This window comes from Notothenia rossii (assembly GCF_949606895.1).
Source record: "Notothenia rossii genome assembly, chromosome: 11".
NCBI lineage: Eukaryota > Metazoa > Chordata > Actinopteri > Perciformes > Nototheniidae > Notothenia > Notothenia rossii.
Genome location: NC_136910.1, coordinates 19,671,681 through 19,694,531, shown reverse-complemented (window position 1 = coordinate 19,694,531; position 22,851 = coordinate 19,671,681). Strand labels below are relative to the sequence as shown.

General features: G+C 41.0%; 1 protein-coding gene across 2 annotated transcripts; it reads right to left on the bottom strand.

Annotated features, from left to right (window-relative positions):
- Positions 1-283: 283 nt before the first annotated feature.
- On the bottom strand, positions 284-22,786 carry adam8b (ADAM metallopeptidase domain 8b). 2 transcript variants are annotated; one of them, XM_079658143.1, is made up of 23 exons: positions 22,663-22,786; positions 21,599-21,705; positions 20,647-20,720; positions 20,485-20,560; positions 20,147-20,223; positions 19,702-19,891; positions 19,524-19,589; positions 18,618-18,680; positions 18,340-18,509; positions 18,170-18,251; positions 17,905-18,047; positions 17,517-17,703; positions 17,053-17,142; positions 15,352-15,550; positions 14,339-14,441; positions 13,960-14,125; positions 13,793-13,873; positions 13,599-13,683; positions 10,970-11,090; positions 10,722-10,881; positions 10,524-10,571; positions 2,267-2,311; positions 284-1,826 (listed from the first exon to the last, which is right to left on the bottom strand). In XM_079658143.1, the coding sequence occupies exons 1-23, from the start codon at positions 22,697-22,699 to the stop codon at positions 1,698-1,700; spliced, it is 2,499 nt and encodes an 832-aa protein (XP_079514269.1). In that variant the 5' UTR covers positions 22,700-22,786; the 3' UTR covers positions 284-1,697. The 2 variants fall into 2 exon arrangements, with proteins under 2 accessions (XP_079514269.1, XP_079514270.1); XM_079658144.1 differs by lacking the exon at positions 2,267-2,311.
- Positions 22,787-22,851: the final 65 nt, after the last annotated feature.

The window sequence follows — 22,851 nt, the reverse complement described above, 5'->3', positions numbered from 1 at the left end:
TGTTCTTAGTTTGTTTCCCACGAGAACTCAGTTTGTTAGAATGGGAACAAACGACCCATCAGCCTTTGTGTCCAGCTGTTTAAGAAGCCTGAACAGGAAACCGAGATGATAGCAGCTCTCAGTCTGCCTCGCTTGTTCTCACTTGAGACCAAAATACATGAGTGAACTGCTAACCGACGTGTTTCCTGGGCTCATAAGAGACGCTCAGAGAAGCTCCCACAACAGGCTTCATTGAGAAAAAATAGAACTTTTCATCATTATCCAATCCACATAATAACCATACTTATATAAAGTGCACTTTATTTGTTGCGAAAATAAAGCTTTACATAGGAATTAATTCAAAAATGATATTCACATTTACATGCAGTGTTTCCCCGAGGCCCTGTCACACACACCCTCAGGACTGGAGACAAACAAAGAAGCATGTAAGTGTTTCAGCCACACACTGGTCATCTGTGTGCCGTTCACACATAAAGTTTTTAAGTACAGTGCAAAGTGATACACAAAGATGACTCTTGTAGAAGGCACAGACTGGCTTTAGATGCAGTTTAGGGACTGTATATACATAAGCAAAACTTCCCCCCTCATATCTCATAATAACACAACAGTGATTCAATTGTACAGCAATTATAGAATAAATAAAATAGCTCTGTTTGCAACCTATGATAGTGGCTTGAATCTAATTTAATTTACAATGTCTATTTGTTAAAAGTAACCCTCTTGGAAAATGGACAATAAATAATGTTGAAATGATATCGAAATGTATATAGCAAATTTAAAATGGTAAGGTAAGGCTATACACGTAATCAGAGGTGGGAGGTGCCTACGTACATTTACTCAAGTACTGTACTTAAGTATCATTTTGATTTGTTTGTACTTTACTTGAGTATTTCAATTTAATGCTACTCCACTACAATTCAGAGATCAATCGTGTACTTTTACTCTTGTACTTTGCAGATCTGGATGAATGATGTGAAATATAATCAAGTGTTAAATCAGACTTTAGTTCCACCTGGAGTAAATTCACAAGCTACCCTGCAGTATACAAAGTCATTCAAACTAGCTGCACCTTTACCAGCTTTGATAACACTTTAATGATCAATCATTATTAAACATATCATATATATTATTCTGAAATGGACCAATCTGCACAATGACTACTTTTACTTTTGGTACTATATTTTGATGCTAATGCTTTTGTACTTTGACTTGAGTAACATTCTGAATGCAGGATTTCCCTGGTACTTCTGAGTACTTCTCCCACCTCTGCATGTAAGACACAATTTAGATATTATGGAAATACGGAAATGTACCCTCATTGAATTCTACTTAAATACCCCTTACTTACATACAGTCCCTTGCACAGACATTCAATACATATCAATATACATTTTCAAATGAGCACCATTTTGCCCACGCTGTAGAGAGAACACATGAAAACGTGAGCAGGAAAAACTTTTTTTGACAAACAACTGTACCGGCAGTTAAATAAATTTAGACTCTTTTTCCACCCCATAATCACTTTTCTACAGCCGCGTGGAGCTGTTGGTCATCAAAGACATTCTCAGTCGGTGAAGCCGCGGTCACTCACGAATCAAGACAAACGTTTTTGGAATCTGTGACTCACATATGACCCAAAAAGGATCGCTCTTTTTCCATATATACGACTATGCTGGATGTTTTTCTGCTTGAGACTTTCATGTGAGTCTGAATGTCTTTGGCTTCGCTGGGGGCGGAGGAGGGGGGCTAGGCTTGACTCTGGCAGCAGGAGGGGGGCTAGGCTTGACTGGAGGTACAGGAGGAGGAGCTGGTTTGGCTGCATTCAACTGAAAAACAAACAAGATGACAGTTAGACAATCGTGTATATATATATATATATATATATATATATATGAAGTAGCCATGTATGGAGCTTTGTGGAAAACATGTTTCTGTGATTGTATTTGGACCCCAAAAAAGAAAGGTAGTCTTCGCCATTATTGTTAATGGCCAGCAACTGTACGATAATACTCAAGTGATTCCCAGAGTAGTCACTCTCATGTTACAGTAGCATGAGAAGCAGGACATGGATAAAGAACTCATGTTAAAGAAGCTAAAACAAACACATGTTTGGCATATTTGCTTCATGAAATAACATAAATCATTGATCTCTTGTCAAAATAGTTGGTTGTTACACTGATGAGCTTTGGCACTACTGAACAGTCTTTTTAAAGTGAACTCATCCTCTGCAGAGAGCCTGGTGAGAGCAACTGTAGGTGAGACTCACCTGAGGTTTACTCAGAGGAGGCAGAGATGGAGGTAGACATTTTGCCTTTGGTAAAGAAGAACATATGTGTTATTGTTTTATCTCCTTAAACACATAAACCCAGAGTTAACAACAGTTTAAGAATAAATGATGTACCAATCCCACAAAGACCGTATGTTAGAGCTACACAGTCTTTTGCATATAGTAATTGTAGTTTGTCATTTAATTTGTTTATTATGATTTTGCTCACATTAGAAGTATATATTTGTGGTAATATTCTGTTAAGTTAATAATAATTTGTTTAGTTAATTTCTTTGCTTTATATGTTAGTCTTTATTTGGGTTAATTTATTTAGTGTGATTTTTGGTTTAGACACCTGGAGGTAGTGGTGAGCACAGGCAAGGGTGTATATAGGCAGGAAGTGGCAGACCACCTGTTTTTGCACCTGGGTAATGGGCACATGGTTTTTTACCAGCACGAGAGAGGATTGTTTGTACAAGGAGAAAGAATTGTTTGTGACCGAGAAAACAATAAAACCAGCCTCAACGACAGAACCCATGCCTGGAAATTGGTTGACTTTCTACACTGCGTACATTACCTGCCCAGGGTGCCAGAAGTGATCCGTTTGAAGGTTTTAACTTATTTTGAGTTTAAGTTTAGGACAAACGGCCACTACATCAAGTAAAAAACCCGCTCATGGATTAAAGAAAGAAGAACTTTCCTTGGAATACGATCCTGCGGACCTGCTATTGGAGTGGGATTGTTTTAATCATTTTTCATGGAGCATCTGCTGTTGAGAGACAAAGACCTGGTCCAGATCTAAGAAATCTCCACATGGTATGTACACTGTTTTAAAACGCCATATAGGAAGATGGTGAAAATCAGTATTTTATGAAAAGACTCAGTTATAAACTTGGACTGCTTTAATTCGCTGTGCGCTTTGTTGGATTATTGACGCAAGAGACGGCCTTCATTCATGAGAAGATAAAGCCTTGTGTAGGCCCAGCTTGTGACTTATGTGGATGAAAAAGAACTGTTCGTTTTAAACCAAGTTGTTTTCGATAGTGTTGCCACCTTTTGCTCGACTTATTGCCTGATTGCGGGACCGCAGTGTTATCCGCAAGTGTATAAGATGAGTGACGAGTCAGCGGCATCCGATGAGGAAAGGCCAGCATCAAGACGGTCAATTAAACTGACCGCAAAAGGAATATGCTTTTACATACAAAATTGTCAAGAGAAACGCACTGCAAAAACTAAGCAGGCTAAAAAGCTAATGGATAAAATACGTCCTCTACTAGAATTAAACGACAATGCCGATGCAGTAAACGCTCAGCTCGCTTTGTTCATTAAGTGTTACGAAGATGCATGCAGTTTGCACGAAGTGTTTATGGAAATGCCTCTACCAAAAGATGATCAAACACTTCAGGCAAAAACTACGAACTTTGAGAAAAAGATGAAATCATGTCGTGAATTTATTGAAGAGGTAAAGCAGTGGCTGTCTAAAATCGGTCGTCCATATTCGAAGCCAATTGAACATCAACCTTCCGACGTAGAATGTGTTGATGAAATAAGACCTGAGGATAGTATTTCTAACATCTCAAGTGTAAAAGGAAGTTCTGTAAAATCACGTGCAACTGGTGTATCAAAGACGTCTGCAACATCCACAGCGCGCATTAAGGCGGAGGCCGAAAAAGCAGTTCTTCTCAAACGCTCTGAAGGTTTAAAAAAGATGCATCACATTGAAGCACAAGAGGAAAATCTCCGCAGGGAAAAGGAGCAATTGGCGCTTGAAACTGATTTAGCGGCAACTAATGCAAAGATTCAAGTTTTAGAAAGGAACTCTTCACGGTGTGGGTCGGCTCGATCTGATGGAATGAACTCCTATTTGGAGAGAAGCAAAGCTCAAAGGTCCATCAGTTTAAATCCCCAAGCCAACACTTTTGTCCCACATGAAAATCATGTCCGAGCCCCCCTTGATCCTGCACTAGTTGTAAGGCAAAAAGAAAGATCTGCATATGCTGCACAAATGGATGAAAGGCCTGCTAAGCCAGAAGCTCCATATCTAGAAAGACAGACTGCTGGTAACAATCAGAATGACATGATGAGCATTATGCACAAACAAAACGAAATCACTGCATTGTTGGTTCAGCAAAATATGTACTCTGCTCTCCCTACAAGAAATCTCCCTGTTTTTGATGGAGACCCTATTCAATATGACTCCTTCATTAGAGCTTTCGAAAATGCAGTAGAGAAGAAAACCAACAATCAGAGCGACTGTTTGCACTTCCTGGAGCAGTACACTAGGGGGCAGCCTAAAGACCTTGTGCATAGTTGTCAGCATCTACCTCCAGATCAAGGCTATCAAAGAGCCAAAAGTCTTCTCGCACAGCACTTTGGAGATGAACATAAAGTTGCATATGCTTATATGGAGAAAATATTTAACTGGACCCCTATTAAAAGTGAAGATATCAAAGGATTACAATCATTCGCTCTGTTTCTCCGAGGATGTACAAATCTAACAGAACAAGTGAGGTATATGAGGGAACTGGACTTACCATCTAACATGAGAAGCATCATTTTAAAACTTCCTTACAAACTGAGAGAAAAATGGAGGAATGTTGCATGTGATCTGAAGGAAAGAAGGGGGGAGAGGGCTACATTCATCGATCTCGTAAATTGTATTGAGAAACAAGTGAAAGTTGCCTCAGATCCAGTTTTTGGAAACATCCAAGACTCTCAACATAATATCCCCAAAGTCATCAAAAGCAGCCAGCCAGGAGACAGAAGGAAGGGAAGCAGCTACGCTACAAATGTCACTCCTATGAGGGAAGACGCTATGGCACGGCCTGCAGGATATACTAATAAAATCACCTCCACTCATTGCTGTCTGTTCTGCCTGCAGAGGAGCCACACACTGGATCAGTGCTGGCAGTTTAAGGCCAAAGTACAGCGGGAAAAGATCAGCTTCATCAAGGACAAGGGTATTTGTTTCGGTTGCCTGAAGGTAGGCCATACAAGCAAAGACTGCAGGAGTCGATTGGATTGTTATGTATGTCACCAGAAACGCCCTGGAGTCCTCCACATTGAAAGACCGGATAAAGGCACATCCGAAAAACAAGCCAAACCTTCTCTGAGTCCTCCAAATGAGCCAAATGTAACCTCTCAGACGTGTGGCCACATTGGGGCCGGTGTGGAAGATGATTCCACCTTTTCAATTGTTGCAGTAAAGGTCAGAAGTAAACTGACAAACAAGACCATGCATACATATGCTTTCTTGGATCCGGGCAGTTCCGGCACATTTTGTACTGAAGCCATGGCAAAAAGACTGGATGTGCGGGGTAAGAAGACAAGCATCCTGTTAAAAACAATGGGACAACGAAAAGTTGTGGATACTCACGTTTTGTCGGGTCTTGAAGTGTCTGGTATGGGTGCTGAAAATTTTATAGAGCTTCCTGATGTTTTAACTCAAAGAACTATGCCTGTGTCTACTCTTAACATTCCACGACAAGCAGATCTTGATCCATGGCTGTATTTGAAGGATGTAAAACTCTATGACATTCATGCAAGTGTTGACCTGCTTATTGGAACTGACGCCCCGAAGGTCTTGGAGCCGTGGGAGGTGATAAACAGCCAGAATGAAGGGCCTTATGCTGTCAGAACCAGAGTTGGCTGGGTCCTTAATGGTCCTCTTCATGGTGGAGGCTGCAGAAGTAAGAGTGGCTATTCTTCCGTATCAGCAAACCATATCTCTGTTGAACACCTGCAAGAAATGCTTGTACAACAATATAACCATGACTTCAATGAGAGGTCGTCAGAAGAGCAGTTGGAAATGTCCAGAGAAGACATTAAGTTCATGGATATTGTTAGTAGCACAGCAAAACTAATTGGAGGCCATTATTGCATTGACCTGCCATTCAGAAAAGAAAATGTAACTCTGCCAGATAATCGTTATGTTACAGAACAGCGCTTGGGTAGCCTGAAAAGAAAGTTTGATAGGAACAGTCTGTTTAAGGAAGAATATACTACGTTCCTAAGTGAAATGATAACACAGCAACATGCTGAACCAGTGCCTCTTGACCAGCTGACACAGAACAATGGGAACGTTTGGTACATCCCTCACCATGGGGTGTATCATCCTCAGAAGGGCAAGCTCAGAGTTGTGTTTGACTGTGCAGCCTCATACAAAGGAACATCACTCAACAGCCAGCTTTTGCAAGGCCCTGATCTTACTAACAGCCTCATTGGAGTTCTTGTTCGATTTAGGCAGGAGCCTATTGCAATTGTGGCCGACATCCAATCCATGTTTCATCAGGTTCATGTCTCAGATAAGCACACCAACTTTCTCCGCTTCCTTTGGTGGCCAAATGGTGACACCGCACAGGCACCACAGGAATACCGCATGAAGGTGCATTTATTTGGAGCTGCATCATCGCCAGGCTGTGCCAACTATGCCTTGAGGAGGACTGCAGAGGACAACGCAGAACACTTCCCTCCAGAGGTTGTGAGTACAGTGAAAACCAACTTTTATGTCGATGACTGCCTCCGTTCAGTGGCCTCAGAAGAGGAAGCTAGGAAAATGTTTCATGATTTAACTGCACTCTTGCACAAAGGAGGATTCACTCTGTCAAAGTGGGCCAGTAACAGTCGTGCAGTGCTACGCTCTGTCAGCGAAGACCAAAGAGCAAAGGACATGATGGACCTGGATTTGGATACAGATCAACTTCCTGTTGAGCGTACATTAGGACTACAGTGGCACGTTGAAACGGACCAATTTGGATTTAAGGCCTCTCTACAAGAGCGACCGCAGACGAGAAGAGGAATTCTTTCAGTGGTCAGCTCCCTCTACGACCCATTAGGCTTCCTTGCTCCATTCAGCATGATGGCTAAGATGTTACTGCAAGAATTGTGCAGAAAAAATCTTGGATGGGATGAAGCTATTCCCCATGTTCTCTCCAAGCAATGGGCTGGCTGGTTGGAAGATCTCCACAAGGTGGCGGAGTTCAAGATTGATCGCTGTGTCAAGCCTAAAGACTTTAGCAACCCTGTCACTGTTCGGCTTCATCACTTCTCTGATGCCAGTGAGGTCGGGTATGGAACTGTATCGTATTTAAGACTGGAAAAGGACAATAAAGTGCATGTTGCTTTTACTCTGGGGAAGGCCAGAGTTGCTCCACTGAAGCAAATGACAATTCCTCGTTTGGAGCTCACAGCTGCAGTGCTCGCTGTTAGAGTAGACCGCATGCTACGAAAGGAATTGCAGATTAAGCTGGAGAAATCTGTTTTTTGGACCGACAGCACAACAGTCCTGAAATACATATGCAATGAAAGCCGGCGATTCCATACTTTTGTGGCCAATCGAATTACAGTCATCAGAGAGGCAACTGATGTTGACCAGTGGAGGTATGTAGGGACTAAGGAGAACCCTGCAGATGAGGCGTCAAGAGGAATGAGGGCAGAGGACCTCCTGAATGGAAGGAGATGGATGATGGGACCTGATTTCCTCTACAAGTCCGAGGATGAATGGCCTAAATTGGACGTAGATGTTCAGATGATCCCTGGTGCTGACCCTGAGATGAAAAGGGACTTGACTGTGAATGCTGTTGTTAAAGACACAGACAATGCTATGAGCCACCTGATTCATCACTTTTCATCTTGGAAGAGACTGCAAGTAGCTGTTGCTTGGCTTCTTAAGTTCAAGGAGACTCTTGTGTTATTGGGACATAAGAGAAAGGAGCTTTGTGCTTCTGCTGAACTCAGTCAACAACAGGTTAAAAGCCAAATGAAGAGCTTTAAGTCTACACTTAAAGGACAGAGTCTGATACCTCAAGATGTGACCAGAGCAGAGCTGACAATCATCCAGTATGTGCAACATCAACGGTTCAAGGAGGAAATCACCTCGCTGCAGAGTGGTGTGAAAACCATATCCAAAGACAGTCCCCTGTACAGATTGGACCCAGTGATGGAAGGTGAGATCCTCAGAGTTGGCGGTCGGCTTAGCAAGTCCTCGCTGCCAGTTGAATCTAAACGTCCTGCTATTCTGTCCAAAGACCTGCATGTATCCACATTGATTCTGCGCCACATTCATCAGCAGCTAGGTCATGCTGGAAGAAACTACATATTGTCCAGATTAATGCGGAAGTATTGGATTATAAATGCAAACTCTGCTGCCAGAAAAGTCATATCAGATTGTGTAGTTTGCCGACACCAAAGAGGAAGACTCCTTGAACAAAAAATGTCTGACTTACCTGTCGAGAGAGTGTTGCCTGATGAAGCTCCCTTCACTCATGTTGGCGTTGATTATTTTGGGCCCATTGAAGTTAAAAGAGGCAGGGGTCTTCTCAAAAGATATGGAGTGCTCTTCACATGTATGACCAGCCGCGCTGTACACTTGGAAGTAGCACACACGCTGGATACGGACTCCTGTATAAATTCAGTGAGAAGATTCATCTGCAGACGAGGCCCAGTCTCCACTCTCAGGTCTGACAATGGAACCAACTTTATTGGAGCTAGCCGTGAGCTCAAGGAGAATATGATTGCTCTGAATCATGACAAAATCCAAGGAGCCCTTCTTCAGGACGGCATAGAATGGAGATTCAACACCCCATCAGCTTCACATCAAGGTGGTGTTTGGGAGCGCCTGATTCGTTCAGTGAAGAATGTGCTTAACTCAGTCCTTAAACAGCAAACCTTGGACGATGAAGGACTCCAAACAATGTTTTGTGAAGTTGAGGCAATATTGAATGATAGACCTATCACAAAGGCCTCAGGTGATGCGAATGACTTGGAAGCCCTTACTCCGAATCATGTTCTGTTGTTGAAAAACAAACCAGTTATGCCACCAGGACTGTTTGACAGAAATGATTTGTATGTTAGGAGAAGATGGAAGCAGATACAGTACATGGCGCAACTCTTCTGGAAGAGGTGGGTTTCTGAGTACCTGCCATTGATGCAACAGAGACAAAAATGGACAGCACTAAGAAGAAACCTCATACCTGGAGATGTTGTTCTTGTGGCAGACGCTACAGCCCCAAGAGGATCTTGGATGATGGGGAGAGTTTTAGAAGTCAGAGCAGATGTGAATGGCCATGTGCGCTCTGTGCGTCTCCAAACAAAGACCAGTATCCTGGAGAGGCCTGTGACGAAGCTGTGCCTGCTGCTGGAGGCAACACTGTGACCGCATGGACTCTCTATCTTTCTCTTTGCCTCTCTCTCTGTCTCTTTCCATCAATAACACCTTTCCTTCATAGGTTTGCCAGAGAAGACATCAGTGCCTGAGAATGCATGTTTAGTGTGTAGCTCCATGTTTTTTAAGTCTAGTAATTGTGATAAATGCCCAATTAGGGGCCGGAGTGTTAGAGCTACACAGTCTTTTGCATATAGTAATTGTAGTTTGTCATTTAATTTGTTTATTATGATTTTGCTCACATTAGAAGTATATATTTGTGGTAATATTCTGTTAAGTTAATAATAATTTGTTTAGTTAATTTCTTTGCTTTATATGTTAGTCTTTATTTGGGTTAATTTATTTAGTGTGATTTTTGGTTTAGACACCTGGAGGTAGTGGTGAGCACAGGCAAGGGTGTATATAGGCAGGAAGTGGCAGACCACCTGTTTTTGCACCTGGGTAATGGGCACATGGTTTTTTACCAGCACGAGAGAGGATTGTTTGTACAAGGAGAAAGAATTGTTTGTGACCGAGAAAACAATAAAACCAGCCTCAACGACAGAACCCATGCCTGGAAATTGGTTGACTTTCTACACTGCGTACATTACCTGCCCAGGGTGCCAGAAGTGATCCGTTTGAAGGTTTTAACTTATTTTGAGTTTAAGTTTAGGACAAACGGCCACTACACCGTAGTAGTGCTGCTAATACTCACTACAGCACCAAATATTGATTACTTTTCTGCTGAAAATAGTCCCCAACAAATGCACAATATCCCCCTGATTGAGTGACGTTGGGTAAAGAGTACAGTTGGCCACCTTCTGAGAGTACTTCAAAAACTATTAAATATTTGTTAGCTGTTTTGAAAATAACTGTTCAGTAGGAATGTACACAGATCAACACAATGTTTGCTTTAGTCGTTTCGTGGGATTTGTTGACTCTAAGAAAAGAATGCAGGTCTTTAAGCAGTTACACACCACATATCTGTCTCAGAGATTTCCATAGCTTAAATAAATTAGATGTAAGCAGCCGTCTTAAGACGCCAACCCTGAATATGATCTTTAGTTTGCATTATGCATTAGATCAAATAGCAAGCTGTTGTTTTTCTAATCTTACCGGCTCAGTTTGTGCTGTAGGAGAGACTGGAGACAGTTTCTTTGGTGGCTGGAAGAAAAAGGCAATTATTAACCATCACAGTACTTTGCATTGGCATAGCAACCTTTCCAAGCTATTTGACTGAAATGACACATGAGTTAATGATTTTTTTAAATGAGTTTCCATGAGTAATCCTTTTTGTAGCGGTGCTGTCTGTACCTGTGGAGCGGCTCTGCTGGGAGTCACGGTAACAACCAGAGGAGCGTAGGCTTGTGTTGCTGTTGACGCCATGAAAGTGGGCGCACTGATCTGAGGTCTGTCTTTAACACTCCCGTCCTGAAACATCGGATTCAGCTTGTCTGGAGCAGAATTCACTTTCCTGTAAAAGAAACAAAATATATTTAACTGGAATGTGGAAGACGGAAACAGAGAAAACAGACAAGAGAACACATTTTAGGATGAATTACCTTTTGTAGGTGAAGTTGTCCGTGTTGTCCTTTTTACAACACATCAGCCCTGCAGTCACCGCGGTGATGGTCAGGAGGATGGAGAGAGCTGCACACACTCCGGCTATTATCCCACTCTGAACTGCAGGCAGGGATATCAAACTGTTACAGAGCCACATTGTACACATTATCTCTGTTTACAGCTTTATGTGCAAAGTCATGTAGCCACAGTTTGACTGTTGTCAAAAAATGTAACATTTTGAGGGGTTAGAACATGACTCTTTAAACCAGGGGTGGGGAACCTTTTTCCTCTCAAGGGCCATTTCAATTTTTACAACATCCTTTGAGGGCCGTACAAATGATTGAACTCAACGTCTGCTTAAAAAACTCAAATCACAGCCCATTCATTTCGCGTTTCTTTCATGCTGTGCAAAGAAAAAGCAACCTCTTAATCCAGATATTTGACCATGACCCGCGCATTCATGCACCGTGGCATGACCACCAAAACAGAAAGATATGGACACAAGATGTGTGCAAATGTATTTAGTTTCATATCAATGTGGACATGATTTAAGTGTGTGTGGGGGGGGGGATCTAACCTCATCTAGGGGGGTTTGGGGGCATGCACCACCAGGAAGATTTTTTTTAAATGTTGAGGTTAAAAGCATCAATCTGGTGCACTTTGAGAGCAACATGAAGAGATCTATGGATACATCTCTCAACACCCATATGAAACAGAACAGTAAGCAGATTTTTTTCTTTATGGATATTTTACAAATCACTTCCCTTTTAAACTGTATTCTTGTTTATTAATAACAACTTTTTTTTACTGTCATATTAGTATTGTATACCTGTTTACTTTATTCTCTTATTTTTCTATAACTATAATGATTATAAATATGTGCCTTTACCTCACTGGTTGGAGAAAAAGCTTCTTATATTCGTTAGCATAGCTAGCTAACCAGATGCTAATAACAACAACGTTATTGACTGTATGATCAGTATGACAGATGAACAGATCGCCACTGGGCTTTCAACTAAAGACACAGCCACGCAAAAACTGCGGCATGTGTACAGCTCCTTATGGGTATTGCAATTTGTGAAGTCCCGGCCCGGAGCCGCGTTCTGGTGCTCTCCGTTAGAACTACACTCCTGTCAGACGAGACATATACCACGTGATGACAGGTTAGGCTCGTGTTGTGTTCAAGGACCCTGACCTTGGCCAGGGAAAACAAGCTTGTTTAATTATTTTGCGGTCTAGGTTTCTTGAATTTTTTTCTTTTTTGCGTGTGTTTATAAATTACCTCGAGGGCCGTACCAAATGGTCTCGCGGGCCGTATACGGCCCGGAGGCTGGAGGTTCCCCACCCCTGCTTTAAACCCTAATGATGTGAACAAATAACATTCTACAATTGAAAAAGGATCATGTTAAAACAAGGAAATTGTTATAATACTATAGAGAGCAAATACGGAATTTCCTCTTGTGGTTTTGATAAAGTAGCTTCGTCAAAAAACGAGAAGGAAGCTGATATGTTGCTCAGAAAAACAGTAATTTCCAACAGTCTTACACCATTACTGTCATGTTGTCATATCATTGACTTATCACCTTACTTAGAATACAGGTTTAACAGGTTCTTTGTTCTGTTCTAGTCAGTGGCGACGCCAGAGGGGCTGAAGCACCCCCCAGGATAGCCATCGCACCCCCTAAGCACCTCCAATAAATGTGTCTTTTTTTTTTTATGTGTGAAATTCATAATTTGAAAAAAATATGCTACAGTACAAGTAGCCTACTTCTCTGGGTTTCTGTGTTTCTTTCAAGCTCTGCTCTGCGTGTGTGTGTGTGTGTGTGTGTGTCACGAGCCATTTTGAGCGAGCGAGCAAGAGCGCACCGGTACCGGAGATCGTTGTGGTTAGCATCTGGTGGTAGCTACGCTAACGGATATAAGCCAAAGCAGCTTTTTCAACGACAAGGTTGAGGGGGAACTCTCCTGTCAGAGTGAGAGTCCCAGATAACCTCAGCTCAGGTGAACTAAAGGACTCTCAGTGTTTAGATAGTTAACTTTAGTCTAAGTTATCAGTGGGTCTCAAAACGGTTTGGTCACGATTAATGTAAATAAGTATTTCTGAGGCACACGTTTATAAGATCATTATAGGTATAAAAAAATAAGAGCATAAATGAAAAACAGTTATGAAATGTGAAGAAAGTGTGGCGCCAAGATATTTCAAAACTGATGACCGCAAAGTGTCCTTCCTTCCTATTCATTTCGTTTGTAGCTGTTAACTGTGAAGAATAAATGATTTCTTAACTAGTTTGCAAATGTGATGTTACATGTGAAAGGCAACTTCCTATAAGTTGATAAATGGAAAAGTGTGGCTTGAATGACAATTGTGACTCATAATAACTGAGGTCACCAAGATACATCAAGAACACTTAGGTCAGTTAGAAGAAATAGCAGATCTCTTATAATAAATCATTTATATTTCTTACTGGAAGAATGATTCATGGAGCAGTTGAGACTTGTTTCTGTCTGAGCTGCTCAATGAGAGCTCACGGTTTAAACCAATTTTACATTTTGTATTTAGCTGCTCACAAAATTGGACTTTGCATATATCTACTGTCAAAATATCAGATCCAGATAAGTGTCGTGTACCTTGAGGTAAATCTGCATACTGGATGTCACAGTAGGGTGGAGCCCAGCCAGGGTCACAGTGGCACTCGTTCTTGTGGTTACACACCTGAATATAAAATGCAAATACATTGATTAAAAGACAAGTCAAGCCCCAGAGAAGTCCAATTTTTGAAAACAGCTGCAAGTGATTTTAAATCCAAAAATAACTCACTTACCCCCTTGTTGTTGCATTTCTTTGAACAGTCCTCCTTTCTCCCATAAACTGACATATCCACACATCTGTTGTCAAGGCAAACCTGCGCACAAATGTTTGATTCTGAGCAAAACATCCATCATAAGTCACAAAACTCCACGTAATGCGTCTCCCAACAGGAGGTTTTACCTTGTTTGGTCCACATTTAGTTCCTTTTGGCACCATGTCGATGTTTCTGGTCTTATCGTCATCCACTGCTAGTTTACATTCTAAGCCGAACAAGCGGAAGTCTGCCCTTTTACCTGAGATAGACTCGCCTCCTCCTTCACAAAACATAGACCCACACTTCAGATTCCTATAAAAAAAAAAGAAAAAAAAGAGAGCTTGTTAACAGATTACAGCATTGCACAAACTAGCCTCAAACAGTCAAAATGCCAGATGTCTTCAGTACTTTTCAGTTACATTTTGTGTGCTAGGTTTCCTTCAGGGGCATGTTGAGATCAAATCAAAAAGTAAACCGCACTGTGCTTTCAGCAGAAAGTTCAGTATAAATGTTGAGCATACGTACGGAGCAGTGCAGGGGATGTAGCTGAATTTGTCCCTTCCACAGTTTGCACCTTCTTCGCCCCGTTTGTTCAGATTAAAACACACATCTGATCCAACTCTGGTCCCTGAAGATAGAAGATATTCTAGTTAGCATTTTAAAGTACTGTATGGAAGCCATCAAAAAGAGATTATAAAAATGAATCGAAAGTATGAAATATCCTAATCTCCAAAATTGAAGTTTAATTTATTAACTTTCTATCTGTCTTTTACACTTATATCTTTACCCACAATGTTCCCTTACTTTAAATAGGTCACAGCTGTAATTTCCTTAAAACATTCAGACATTGTAAAATAAGAAGAGTTTAGGGGATCATTTTAGGGATTAAAAGGGACTTATTATGTTCATGACATGTTTAATGTTCCATACATGCTTTATTTGTCTCATACTGCCTGTGCTGCAGCACCTCTTTTCACCCTCTGTCTGAAACCAGAGTCCAGTCTGCTCTGATTGGTTAGCTGGCTGGCTCTGTTGTGATTGGTCAACCGCTAAGAGATGTCCTGCCCTTTTGCCTATTAGAACAATGTGTTGGGGCACTAGCCAATAGCAGCGCAAGTGTTACATAGTGATGTCACCATGCAATGGAAGTAAACAAAAGAGTCCAATATAAAATGTCTTAGCAGACCAATTACATGCACACAAACCTACATAACACACTACAGGCAAGGGGAAACTCCAAAAGGCATAATAAGGCCTTATTCAGAGTTGGAGTGTTATATAATGTTGGGATATCACGGAAGATGGACATTTTAAAAACATACTTATGTAGATGCGTGAACATTTTTTTATTCTATGAGAGAGTAATATTCATTAAATTCCCTGTAGTCCTTTTATTTAAAACAAATGCACACTCTTAAAGTAACCTAAGGTACTTCTGTGAAAATCATATTAATATTAACTTATGCCCCTTGAGGCGTAGCTTTTTTATACAAGAAAAACTGAAAGCAGTGAAACCTGTGTTTTTGTGGGGAGCATACCTGGTCCAAACAGCCTCCAGCAGTGCTGCTGATGTGTGGGGCATTGTCCATTGGAGCAGTAGCCCTGCGCCCGGTCGTAGCACGGCTTGCCGTTCATCTCAAAGCTGTCTTCAGGACACTGCTCTGACTCTCCAGTGCAGTATTCAGGCAAGTCACATTCACTGGCTGACTTTCTGCATACACCTCCTGCCGGTTTGAGCTGTGGGTTTAAGTTAGTGTTAGGGGATTTATTAAGCATAAAGGGGAATTTCAATCAATCACATTTTATTTATATAGCCCAAGACTTCCACCACCTCTTCCAGTCTTTGAAACTGTCTTTAGAGAGGAAGGATGTGGTGTGTCAAAGCACATGGGCACAGCAGGATATCACCCTCTGTTTCCTGTTATTATCATACTAATGCTGTCCTGGTGCTATTGTAATGCCCACATTTATTAGTCAGAAGCAGGGTGTGTCTGTATGATTGGTCTTTTGGTAGAGTGCATTCAATGTCCACTGATGGTGGAGATGATCTGGCTTTCACAGTGTAGAGGTTTCTTTGAGCCTTTCTGCCGGTAATGTTGTTTGAGTTTCAGTCCGTCAGAAAAATATCACTCATCACTGGCTTGAGCTTCAATATCAGGATGCATGTATTTATTATCCTCTCAAGAATGGAAGTAGTCATCACATACAGAGTATTTGGTACAACTAGTTCCTGAACAGTGTCCTTCACATGCTTATACAAGAGAGGGTTACAGTCACAAGAGGCAGGAATACCGGCTCAAAGCAGAATTCAATGTTTAGTTTGGATTAGCTAAGACCCACGTCAGAAAGGATCATGCTTGTCATATCTCTATCTCCATAGAGGCTGAATCATCATGTTAATCGTTGTCACATAGCTATCATATGCCATATGTTACGTACACAGCTGCAGATGGGCCTCTGTTATCATGTGCTACTCTGATATTGAAGGAGTTCATTCAGTATTTTCCCAACAGTGTACTGAAAAACGTTTTGATGAAGTGCTATGAAATGTATAACTGACATTCATATATAAACTAAAATTGTTAATCCTCTGACTCCTCTCTAAGTGCAAACGGCAACGGTGTGAATATATAAACATCTGTTAGATGGACTGGCAATACAAATAGTTTAGACATTCGTTATCCCCAGGTGATGGACCCTAATGAGTTTGGTGATCCTCTGCCATTTCCTGTAGTGCCTCCTTGAGGTTAACATTTTGGATCCTATTTGGGTGATCCCAAGACTTTTTCAAAATTGTAATTTGTCCAAGACTATGTTTTGACAACAAATATATATTTAAAACAAAAAATAACTTCCCATCAGTGTATTGCTACGAAGCACATATTAGCATTCTAACACAATTAATATGGTAAAGTTGAACCTGTGTACAGGGGGGACTGGGACTAAAAATCAGACCGGGAAACTCGACCGGCCGACCGAACTCGGTACCGCTAGTCAATTGTAAACGGGGGTGGGGGGCCCACTTCGGTACCGGCCCGGTAACTCCCGGTATTCCCAATGGCTAGTCCGCCCCTGCCTGTGTATCATCAGGAACATGTTAGCATGCTGATGTTAGCATTTAGCTCAGACTACAGCTGTAAAGCATCCCAGTGCTTGGCAACATATTCTCTTGTAAAATGGTCCTCAGGTGGAATTTCACATAGCAACTGTGATTACGCAGTTGTTTTAATCTAAAGTACCTGGCAGTTGTTACAGCATTCTCCCTGAGCACACTGGAATCCTTCAGTCAGACGACAAGTCGAGGCATCACAACAAGGGTTCTGACATTCCTGGAATAAAGACAATCTTTTTCACTGATCATGTTTGTTTAAACAACAGGAATTACAATCACGAAAGTTTAAACAGATCAGATTTATATCTTCAACACAAGCAGTTTATTTGCCAAGGGTAGTGTCTCTGATGTAAGCAAACAGGAAAACTATTTTCATTTTTTAGGCCAAACTCCAGCTTGGGATGCTATGAATCACCACTGCCTTCCCTTTTATTAGCTGTAGACTGGCAAGCAGGAAACCACACCAGTCAGCTAAAACAGAAACCCCAAAGGGTGCTTCCTTCACCAAAGGTTATATTTAAACTTTCCAAGGTTTCAAAAATGACTGTTCCAACCAGTGCCATTATCCTCAGACACTGCTGAAAGATTTACCTCCACAGGGCCGCAGTCACACTCCTCTCCGGGGTCCAGGAGGTTGTTGCCGCAGCTAGGACCTGCAGCGATGTTCGTAATGGAGCTGGGTCTGGACAAGCAGCTGGGCTGCGCCCGTGCCATGAACTCGGCTAGTTGCTCCACACTGCAGCCGCTGAAAAACTCTGGGAATGCTTGATTTCCTGTCCTGAAGAAGAGTAAATAGATTCAGCTTTGCCTACAATAAAATGCATTTTTTATTAACAGTAAATATACTTAATGGCCAAAAGCATGTGGACTCCAGAAGACAGTGATTGCTTAATTGTTTATTCACAGTGATTTTTATTTATTTTAATGCATAAGTTGCAGCATGATGGACTTAAAGGTCCACTTGCAGGCACATCCTTACCTGAGTTTTTCTGCCATCACACAGTTCCCACTGCTGTACGATGGACCACACATACAGCCTTCAGCATCATGTGACAAGCCAAAGTTATGTCCCATCTCATGAGCGATGGTAGAGGCAAGGCCTATTGGGTTGCCATGGTGATCCTGTATAAGAAAAGCAGAGCTGTTGCTTTAAATTCAGATGGATGGTTCATAAATTATTAAAAACACTCCCTTCTGCTCCAGTAGTTAAATTATAATTGTAAGTAATGGTTCATAATTTATACCTGATTGACTCCACCTGAGTTTTCGGTACACATGGCAAACTTATTTGCCAGCCCAACTGTGTCTCCGTCAAAATCTTTGCCACTGTTCAGAGAAAAAAGCCAAACATCAGGTAAAACTGGAAACATCACTGTGTTTAACATCTGCACAGAAATAACGGACTGATCCTCACGTCACAAATTGGGAATTGTCGTGCTTGATCCTCTTCAGAAGATCGGCCTGCCGCCACAGGAGGAAATGGTCTAGGGTGGTCTCTGAATTAGTGTCAACATCCATGTAGTCTCTGTACGTCCAAATCTCCAAGCCCACCAGCATGACGCGAATGTTCAGAGCTCGATACAGCTGCAGGCAGAGGAATCAACGTTAGTCAGGAGTGAATGAGCTGAGAGCTGCTGGCTAAGAGCCCTGATAGAACGGCCCTTGGCAAACAGGTTCCAAACTAGAAATTACCTTGTCAACGTGATTTATAGCTCCGAGGACCCGGGACTTAGTCTCGCTTCCATATAGCTTATACTAGAGGACGAGAAGAGACGAACATGATCAGGTTCATATATCCAGCCATGCATTCATTCTCTGCCGTTAAGGTAGTCCTTAAGGCATCCTTCTCCCCAGCAACATTTCCAACTCCTGCTAAGGAATTCCGAGGCCAGATGGGATAAAGAATATACCCAGTCTTTTCTAGGTCCACCCGAACTCTTACCAGTTGGACGTACTTGCAAAACCTCCAAATGGATGCACCCAAGAAGCAACCAGAAAAGGTCCTAGAACTTCTTCTAATGCCCGCTTTTGGCTACACTTTAAGCACCTTCCTGATGTCTGTGCTCCTCTCCCTATTTCCCAGTCATTCAAAAGAGGAAATTCATTTTGGCCACCATTCTTTAAAAAAGCCTCGTTCGTTGCACATGCGAGCGCATAAGTTAGTCAGAACATTTTACAGAGACTCTACAGTAGGTAGTATCTTTTTATGATCCCATCAGGAGACGCAGAGGCGCCAGATACTCTGAACTTATCTCAGGGCATTGGCACAAACAAAGACTTCCTCTCAGTAACAGATTAGAGGCGACTCTCTGCTTCTTCAGTGAACACTCCAACACAGCAGCGCTCATGAGCTTGGAATCAAACACCCAATAGCTCTCAACCTGGGCGACTCTTGGATTAGGGTTACAGACCCAGTGGATTGTGTAGAGGTGAACCCAACTATACAGACTTTGTCTGCTGACCATCACCAATGGCCATTGCACGTGGGCATGCATGGGGGCAATTTCGTAAAGCTATTTCGGCAAGTCCCCTATCTCTAGGCCCAAGGACGAACTTCATTACATGGAAGTTGTAAAAGAATAAAATTAATGTATTTACCTCAGTATTGTCCACCACCACAAACAGCTCAACGAACTTCTGTGGACCTGAAACGGGTTTGGTTTTCTGAAGACAAGAAGGAAACAGAAATACAGCTCTTATATTTATATTCTTATTTGAAAGAATAAACCATATATTTATTTATGGTTTACTATGAAATCATACCCATGTCACCTACCCATGATCTGGATCTGAAGAGGCTGGAGAGCCGCGGGTCCTGGGCCTGGTCCTGGTCGTACAGCGGGGGGGTTTTGGACGAGGAGTTGATGGTCTTCAAGTCCTCCGGTCTGTACACTGCATGGCCCCCATTATCAGACTGTCCCAGAGGCTCTATCAGGTACACCTGCTGCTGGGCTCTCACATAGCCACTGCAAACACAGACAACTGTGGTTTAAGAAAGTCCTCCGAAAGACATTTCAAAACACAATGAAAAGATAAAAAATTTACTAAAAAAACTGTTATAGTGCAGGGAGGGTGAAGTAATACGATATGGTTACCTCATTTCAATAGTGAAGCAACATTTCACAAGAACACATGGTTTTAGAAACTGCTATTGGAGAAATGTTGAGTGGAATATTACAAATAGGAAGTTTAAGGCTGTAAAAATATCCAGATGTTCTTACCTAATGCCTGAACAAATCCCAACACTGACTGAAGAGTCCTCCATGCCTTCAATGTGACCCTGATAGTAGCAGTGCTCCTGGACAGGAATACATTCATCAGATTAAAGATATCAGTGAGTAAAAGGACTCACAAAGCGCTTCTTTGTTTCTAATGACCATGAAATTGTGAATCACAGGTATGGAATTGTAGATCTTTATCGTATTGTGTTCACGTAGAGTCCAAAGTACTGGTAAGGTGAAATGAGAAGTTCCACATGAACTATTAAGGTAAGGTATACACATGTTTAGATAATGATGTAGTATTTAGGTTAAATAATAGATTGTGAAAGCTAACTCACCTCATTAGGCGATGTTGTAACCCGTTTCCCATCTTCTAAATAGTGTGTCTCAGTGTAGCCTTTCCCAATGAGATTCCTAAAATAAATAATCATTAAAAAAATTGACATACATGTTTAAAAGTGATTCAAAAGAAAAAATGTGATAAACAAAAAATGGTTTACCTGTTTTTTTCCAGATTCATTGTGTGGTTCCTCCCTTCAATGGCTAACTGGTATTGAATCGTGTCAGGATAAAGCTGTGGGAAAATGTCCGTCAGTCATACAACAACTATAAATAACTAACAATTACACTCATTAAATATAGTGGAAGCACTCACATCATTCATTTGTGTAAAATTAGCAATGCCACAGTAATAAAAACAATTTCTGCTACAGGTAAATGTGAATTATTGGTGGAATAATATTGTATTTTTTCATATAATAGCCTATTATTGGGTTACTGTTAGTGATGCACAAAAGTGTCCCCATGACCAATTGTGATAAATGAATGTAAATATTGATCTACACGGAGAGTGCTTTTTCTCTGACATGCGACTACAGATCAAAGGCACATCTAATCCAATCAAATGAGCTCTTACTCGGAAATTAGATTGTTATTATTTATTTATTTGAAGTTTTATTTAATGGCAACAGTGAGGCTATAGGACACAGTTTAAATATTAAGGATATTTTTAGATGCAAAGTGTAGTAACTGGAACTCTTTGAATTCAAACTGAACAGCCCTGTCATAGCTAGAGAGGAAGATGAACCTAACTTTAGCGAGTTTACTTTATATACTGTTGGTAGTTTCATCATAACACAGTGGTGCAAAGTAGATAGAAACATTAGATTTTTTACTGCACAATATTTATTTGACAATTGTGTTTACTTTGAATATAATGTATTCATACAAAATAAGTGATCAAGTCATATAATATAACGCACTGTTTTAGATCACACTATCCAACATATAGAGTAGTAAAGAGGAACTCCTAAATAGTACCGGCTACAGCAGCAATCCTGCATGCACAGTAATTCATCAGTAGTACTACATTGTAATAATAATATGTATTAATAAAGACAAACAGGAATGATCTTTAGGGAGTTTTTTTTTAGGTGAGGCAGGAGGGGTCACCTGGTTGTCCTGCAGGCTCCTCTTCTGTCGGCCCGGGAGTCTCCGAGGTGTGACCACCTCATATCTCTCTACATGAGACAACATCGCAGAGCTCTGCACGAGACACACTACACACACAAGTAACATTATTACTCATATAAAGCCAAAATATCTGAACTTTAAACTGCACTTTAATCTGTTTCACAGACTTCTAAGAGAAATCCTAGAAATCTGTAAAAGTACATAATATGAGCTGATTGATATTTCCTCTTTCTTGTGGTGGACTGTAAGTAAATTAATTTACTTAAAAACGTAGTTATTTGTACTTTAGTCTTACAAATATCTACTCCACTATATAACAGAGTATTGCACTATTTACTTATTTGACAACAAAAATATGATCTTTGTAATTTACCAAACTAGCAGTTTATACCAGTACAGTTTAAACTATTAGGTAATTAGTCTATTGACAGAAAAATCGTCAAAAAACCGTAAAGTGTCCAAGCTGCACCAACAAAGAGCTGCTGCTTTCCTTTTTATTATTTTAATCAAGTTAACACATTAGTAATAGTTTTTAGTTTTGAGCATCGTGAAGGTAACTTTAGGGTATGGGTAATTGTGAGGACCTTACTTGCTTTTTACAGTATTTTTAGACCTACAGACTAAGCAAGCAATTAATAGTCATTAGATCAATCAACAATAGAAATAATAAGGTAATAGTTCAAAATGAGCTCCCTCTTAACTGCAACTGTAAAATGCTACTTTTACATGATGCATTAGTAATAACAATAATAATTAAGTTCTATAATATAATATAGGCTACTATAATAGTAAAGGGAACATGTTTCTACTTTTAACATTTAAAGTTACACTTACATACTTTTTTAGAAAAGAAGCATTTGTTGGAGATTACTTTTACATGTGAAAGAGTATTTTCTAAAGTTTTATAGAAGTAATTTTACCTTTTTAAATAAAGGAACTGAATACTTCCTCCACTATTGCGGACAGCACATTAACAGCTTTTTATCCAAACTCTCTTAAACTTTGTTATATTTAAGCAGGACAATAGCAGTGTGAGAACCTACCCCATATCAGCCACAGTGAGACCATGTTCGTCCCCATGATGGTGCACTCTGCTCAGTCACTGGCTCTCCTCTCGCCGTGAACATTACCACACGGTGAATCATCGACACCAGCAGCCTTCCGTAGAAGTCCCGCCTCCGGTGACTCCTTCTTATCGCCGCCTCGCAGATTACCGGAATAAAACAGTCAAG

Bases quoted from the DNA above. Each gene is read 5' to 3' on its own strand.
- adam8b (XM_079658143.1), bottom strand. From the start codon at position 22,699: ATGGGGACGAACATGGTCTCACTGTGGCTGATATGGG. The intron at 21,706-22,662 runs GTAGGTTCTCAC...TTGTGTGTGTAG, and splicing joins CTCACTGTGGCTGATATGGG to TGTGTCTCGTGCAGAGCTCT. The intron at 11,091-13,598 runs GTACACGACACT...CCCTGCCTGCAG, and splicing joins GTATGCAGATTTACCTCAAG to TTCAGAGTGGGATAATAGCC.